General features: G+C 37.3%; 1 protein-coding gene across 2 annotated transcripts in view; it reads right to left on the bottom strand.

Annotated features, from left to right (window-relative positions):
* PDS5A (PDS5, regulator of cohesion maintenance, homolog A (S. cerevisiae)) overlaps positions 1–7,012 on the bottom strand; it is an 84,721-nt gene that overhangs the window by 30,290 nt on the left and 47,419 nt on the right. For both annotated transcript variants that reach the window (XM_010289396.1, XM_010289397.1), the window contains exons 11-12: positions 3,065–3,216; positions 1–59 (exon numbers count right to left, since the gene is read on the bottom strand). The exon at positions 1–59 is cut by the window's left edge and continues 67 nt beyond it. In XM_010289396.1, the coding sequence (XP_010287698.1) occupies positions 1–59; positions 3,065–3,216 (211 nt within the window). The remainder of the gene's footprint in view (positions 60–3,064; positions 3,217–7,012) is intronic.

The raw sequence follows: 7,012 nt of genomic DNA, 5'->3' as shown, positions 1-7,012 counted from the left end.
CTTCCGTTTCCAAATTGTGTGGAACAAGATACTGAGCAAAGATTTTCTCTACCAGTAATCTGCAGGAAAAGAAGAGATAAAAACTGTACATTTCAAAAAGTTGTGATACCTTTCACACAAGCTGAAAGAACAAGAAATATCGTAAGTCATTGAAACTAGATTTTTCAACAGAGAAGGAAAAAAGAAGTAATGGTCTTTTTCTAATCTGTAAAGATCCCTTCCACCGTTGATTGAAAGATTAGCAAGAACCACTTCTTGAGAGCTTTTCCATGTTCTTTCATTTTCACCTCTAAGAGGGAGTAATTGCTTTATTTGTCACCATCCAAATTCTCCTTTTTTCTTTAGGTTCTGAGAATCTCCCTTTGTTCACTCTCATACATGACAGGAAGGGATACAGACGGTAGAACACCCAAATAAAGGAGAAAGAATACAAGAACATAACCCAAGGTCAAGAAAAAGTAAAATCTGAAGTATCCTCAAGGGAAAGGTTATTTGTGAAAAAAACGAAACATTTGAAACTACTCATTATAATACAAAACTTGAACTACAAAATATGACTGTACAGTTCATCTAATTATAGCCCCCCCAATGAAAGAACATTCAGACATCAATTTAATCCATAGCAATGAAAGCTGTGCACAATGTTCAGCTATACAATTTGATATTTATGGATGAATATTTTGTGTGTTTGACTTTACAAACTTTTTCTTTATGATTCCTAGTAAGTATTCTGGGAGTGCCTTGTACAAAAGGCAGCACATGTCAAATACTGTATTTCTCCTCAAAGAAAATTCCAAGAGACATGATGGCAAGGCAGAGGAATAAAAGGATGATCATGAATATGGATACAACTATCTCAAGGCACCCCGTTAATATTAAAGAAAACTTGCCTTTCTGCCTTTAAACATACATTTTACTACTGATGACTCCAAGAACTAAATTACTTGGGGAACAGGATCTTCAGATCTCAGGAGACTCATCTCTGTTCAACATACTAGGAGATTGGAGGCATCAGAGTTATCTTACTAATTTATGAACACTACTCTAGCCCTTGTCTCTACAGATACATGTTCTAGAAAAGCTGTCAGTACAAATGTATCATGCCTTCCCCGGTCCATGTCGGTTAGGGTAAAGATTTATACGTAGGGAATTCCTCTGGGACACACTTTTCTCCTGTGAAGAAAGTCATCGGCTAGCATATCAAGAGTGGGTAACAGGGCAGTGTTTAAGAGGTGGTTATTTTACTCCATTCCCTATGCATTTGCTGTAAAACAAAGCAGCTCAGAGCACACGGGTGATAAGCAGTTCTTACGGCTGGAAGTTCCCAGTCTTAAGTAGACATACACATCAATAGTCAAGTAACATCAAAAAACATTACCAAGTGACTGAGCTAAGGATGTGTGGAGAAAAATTGTTCTATTCCACTTCATGCCTGAGCACTGTGTGATATTGCGCTATGACCTTTTGGAAGAACATGCACATAATGGAAAATACCCCAAGGCTCAGACAGCTATGCACTGTTACTTTTTATCCTCCTCCCTCATTAGGGAAGGAAAGCAAGCCAGAGTTGGCTAATTCTGGCCTATGCTTGCGTGCTTAAAGGACTAGATGGACTCTGTCTTAAAAGATCATAGCATTTCTACAGTTCTTCAGGTGCTAAAAGTTTCTAATAACTAGGGGAACATTGAATATTAAGCCACCAATCTTTCAGTGTGGATACCCAGAAAACAAACAGCATACAATCCATGCCTATTCATGTAAAGAGCAGTTTTAATGGCTTAATCAGACTTTCAGAAGAAATCATGTCAGAGGAAGAAACATAGCTTTGATGACACAGTCTTTCCTTAAAATTTGTTTCCCTGGCAATGTTCTGCATTTCCTGTGAGCAGGAATATTAAACATCTGCCCTATTCACTAAGGAACTTTGATTCATTCCCTGCTCACTATCAAACCTGTGTACTGACAGTGAGACAAGAACATGCTAGAAAAAAACACGAATGAACCTCTCAATGCAAATGAAAGCAGTTTTGATGCATATACACATGCAGAATTAGCTTTGTATAAATTATGTGAAGATTTCCTAATTTTTCACTATTTGATACTTCTGCCTAAGCAGACTGCGTGCACAGCCTCGTAACTGTGTCTTTCTTCTTAAAAAAAAAAAAAAAAAAAAAAAGGCAGCACCTAATCAAATATGTAACTCTGGCCCACTTATGATCATCCAGATGAACAAAGTGAGAGCCTTCACCACTGCAGCAGTAAGAATTCACTATCATAACTGGCAACTCAAGGGGGCTATTAGCCCCTTCAGACTAGTCACTAAGATCACAAAACATACTGAGGTAGCAGACTGTATGACCAAGATGCTAACAAACACTATAAAGAAACGGCTGCTTTCAGAGTCTGCTGTACTAAAAAATCCAGGCTGAAATTCTATCTTTGTGTGACCTCATAGTTTGGCTTTCCTTGTGAAAGACAAAGAATTAATAATGAGAGTTGAAAACTATCTTCCAAACCTTGGACAAAATAATTTTCTCTAAGCCAAAATGGTATTTCAAAAATTAAAGGGGCTGAGTGACAAAACAGGTAAGACTAGACAACAGTGGAAGCACCCCTGATATTTCTTCAGCTTTTGTTCTACCTAGAAGGTCCATTCCTGCATAGCATACCAAAAGGAGATGTCTGCGCCTGTACTGTGTTGTATACATGCACAATGCTCACAGATAATACATTTTAACATGCTAGCCCCTGGAAAGTAGTAAAGCAAACAAGAACAGGGTAGAGTAAATGCAAAATCTGACAATTTTTTTTCTACGCAGTAGTTAATGACAACCTACTATCATCACAGATGTAGTTCCATCAGTAAATAGAATGAATACATGAACAGATAATGCAACCATTTTGAATATCTTAGTACATGTCTTAATGGTTATTAATTAAATATATCATACTTAAAACCACAAATACAGAACGTGATATAACAGCTTTCTCAGGATAAGCACATATTTTCAGAGCATCTCTTATTACTATACAATTAAAATTAGGAAGGCTTAGGGTGACTCACTTGTCATCAATGCTATTTTGATAATATATATGCAAAAGTTTATCCTTTATCCAGCTCACTTTCTCTGCAGCATCTTTTCCAGCCTCGGCATGAAGACAATACTTCTTGTATAGCTGGGCAAGACCCATCATAGCTTCTTTTCTTACTCGCCACTTGAGGGAGAAGAAATGAAAAGGAGATGGGGAAGTGATTTTGGTAAATAAAAAAAATTATCAAACATATACAAAATACAGTAAAGATGTAGAAGCGTGAAAGACAACAGTGCCACATTCTGACCTCCTACATTTAGACACTTTAAAAGCTGAAAATGCTGTTTAGAGCCTCTAAGTGAGAATTTGTAAAGCCTACATAAGGGATTTCTTCTCTGTACTGTGCAGATTAAGTATTATCTGTACAGAGAAATCCAGTACTCCTCTATGCTGAGCAAAGAAAACCTAGGAGCTAGTCAGTATGAAAAAAGTTAAGTACAGCTTAACATGTACGCCTGAGTAAATGCCGCCTTGAGCCAGGATTTGGAAGACTTATTTATTCAGAGACAGGCACCAATCAGAGGTGGCAGCCTTCTTTCATCCCACAGCCTTACACTGGCTTACGGAACACTTGTCTAGGAATGGAAGATCCAGAGCTTAGGCCTAGCTAAACTTGCTAGGGCCTGAACTCTTAGGCCACTTTCCAGGACAGTGGGAGAGGCCCTTTTTGCTGAAGCCTCGAAGAAATTGCTGTAAGACTCCAGGGATCCAGGCAAAAAGCCAGACTGCAAAATCCATAGATGGAGTTCCTGGGTTCTCATCCTTGGTTCTGGTGGTTGCTACTTCATGCCCTCATGTAAACAGGAAATGTCCCATTATTAAACACAAGATCCATAAGCGCTCCTACGCTGACTTGTGGAAGGAATCACATCAGAACAGACTGAGGATTAATTTAGAAAGAATAGTGTCTCCCACTGAATGATTTCCCTCACCATTTAAAAGAAATGCATGAAATTCAGACTGAAAGAGACAATTTCTTCCCGAATACACTAGATCTCAATTTTAGCCTTGAATTCCAAGGACTAACAATGTTCAAATAATTTCACCCTATCAAGCATAAATGTAGATACTATTATTTACACTGGGCATTATTTCTTCAACCTTGTTAAACTGAGGGCTTGTTTCAATAACATCAAATGAGATATTGCACATTTAATTTCTTAATAGTTTTACTGTGAGTGACTTCCTTTTCTTGAAGGACAAAGAAAAGAAAAATCTTGACAATAATACGGCTTATGTCAGCACAACAGCCTTTGACATGACTAGCTGTTCGAATAAGCTGTATCAAGAAGATGGAAAAAAAATTTTGTATTTTGTTACATATTTCTTAAACATTAAAACCACAAGTAACAGGTCAAGATAGTAATGACTTTGACAGTATGTAGTATAATACTTTGTTTTCACAAGAGAAAAAACTTTAGATACAAATTGATGTTATTGTTTAACTTCTCTGCAGGAATTTGTTCACGCCCATTGTGATCTAAAGCACATTTTAAAGAAAATAAAGGTCTGAAAGAGAAACATTTTCAGAGAAGTATTAGTATTTTTCTGCATTCAGATAGACCCTTGCCAATACAAGCAATATCTTCATCAGATCTCCTATATAAGACAGGAAGGACAGCAAAACTATTGTCAGAAGACAATGGAGAAGGATTGCAAGAAATTATTCTAGACAATTTAAGCCTAAACTGAAAGCAGAGTACTTAACAAGGGGTTGTAAGGAAAGACAATTTGGATTGTCAATACATTTCTGATCATTGAATTTCCTGTAGAGAGCAGAAGTCAGAGTGTGCAGAAAGGCAGTTTCAGGCAGAAGATGGGAGGCACTGGACAGAATGCATTAGAGAATGCTTTGGGACACCATGGAAGCAAGTCACTAACAGAAGATACAGGTAGGAGGAAAAAAAAAAAAAAAGAGTAAGGTGCTACTGAGAATTAAAGCTGAAACAGCATACAGTAGGGTAAAACATGAAGGCAAATGAAAATAAAGGGGAGCGTAATAATCAATTTCGAAGGGAGCAGATCAATAAGCACAGCTAATGGAAGTACTACCCTGATTTAATTAACAAAAGAATTTTGACAGTCTTAGCTTCCATGCTTAATTAGCATAATTAAACTCCTTCACTGAAGACTGCTGGGCTGAGTTACAAAAAACTGTTATTGAAAGTTCAAGACAATCGCCTACCTGCTGGAATAGCTAACCTATTCCTTCCATTGAGTTAAGGATATTAAAATCTTTCTCCTAAAATCTGGAAAAAGCCACAGTGTTTTTTAGTCCACACAGAGAAGGAGAAGTTAAAACTAACACATGCAGAAAAATGAGTAAAAAAAAAAATAGAAAACGTGAGTCTGTTCCTATAGCTCCCATTCTATAGCTTCTGATATCAAGCTGATGATGTGAAAGTCTCTTCTCATGAAAGGACTAAGTCTCTAGGCCGCAAAGGTTGTTCGGAGAAATGGGAACAAAAGTCAGCTGTCAAAAGTCTCCTCTTAACTCCTCAGGTTCTTAAAGTTACTCCATTATAAAGGAAAAGTACCTGAAGAATTTTTACAAACTTCACCAAAAAAATTTTTTTTAATGTCTCATGAAACTAATTCTTCTGAAAAGTGAAGACACTGGAGAGACCCTAGAGGCAGTGCTCCAATGGAAAATTCCTCAGAACAATTCTTACTGAAGACTGGATTCTAGTTTTTCGGAAGCAACTGTTCCCAGAGTTACTTTTCCAGCTGGAACAGTAAAAATTATTTGAAAACTAAGGTGGGAGGAGAGGAGTTTGTCTGGGGTTTTTTGTTGTTTTTTAATAGCTGTAATCATCGTGCAAATGCCAATACAAAATGAGTTAGCTAAGGACTTTTTTTAAAACATGAAGCACTGTCTTTTAGCCAAAACCTTTTACCCTAAAAAAGTAATTAGGCTATCTTTACTATTACTGTGACAATTAGAATATGATCAGGAGAAAAAAAAGCAGATCACATTAATAGCGTAACAGTTAGCATGCTTTAAATTTAAAGCTTTCTAGATTCCACATTGTTTTATAAAGAAAAAGACAGAATTGAAATGACAGATTAGTGTGTTTAAACAATCAGCATTTTACTTCACTCTGCTGGACAAGTGTTCTTTATATTGTAATATGTATACTCATTTGATGGATGATTGCAGGCCCAAAAAGAATTAGAGGAAGTCAAATTGACAAATGATCACTTAGGAGTTTGCAGTAGATTTGTCCAACAGAAATCTGGCTACAAGAGGTAAATGCAGTCAGCAGAAGATAACTGAGTTCTTTAAAGCAAAAGAATACTTAAAATAGGTATATTGCACAATGTCTGAAACTGAAAAAAACCTACGTAGAAAATATAAAGATAGTTACATGGACATATCAATGCCCTTCTTCCAAATGGGAGAAAAATCATCTAAAAAAATGCTGAAGTCCTTGATATTCACTTTATAACACTAAGTATATTTACAAAGACACACTATATTTTAAAGGTCTATTTCATAGGATAGTTTGGGTTGGAAGGGACCTTTAAAGGTCACGTAGTCCAATGCCCCTGCAGTGAACAGGGACATATTCAACTAGATCAGGTTGCTCAGAGCCCCATCCAACCTGACCTTGAATCTTTCCAGGAATGGGGCATCTACCACCTCTCTGGGCAACCTACGCCAAGGTTTCACCACCCTCATTGTGAAACATTTCGTCCTTACATCTAGTCAAAATCTGTCCTCTTTTAGTTTAAAACCATCACCCCTTGTCCTATTGCTACAGGCCTTGCTAAAAAGTTTGTCCTCATCTTTCTTATAAGCCCCCTTGAAGCGATGAAAGGCTGCAACAGGGTCCCCCCGGAGCCTTCTCGTCTCCAGGATGAACGACCCTAACTCTCTCAGCCTGTCCTCAGAGGAAAGGTGTTCCATCCCTCAGAT

The sequence above is a fragment of the Phaethon lepturus genome, unplaced genomic scaffold, assembly GCF_000687285.1.
Source record: "Phaethon lepturus isolate BGI_N335 unplaced genomic scaffold, ASM68728v1 scaffold1136, whole genome shotgun sequence".
Lineage (NCBI taxonomy): Eukaryota > Metazoa > Chordata > Aves > Phaethontiformes > Phaethontidae > Phaethon > Phaethon lepturus.
This window is presented reverse-complemented; position numbering and strand designations above follow the sequence as displayed.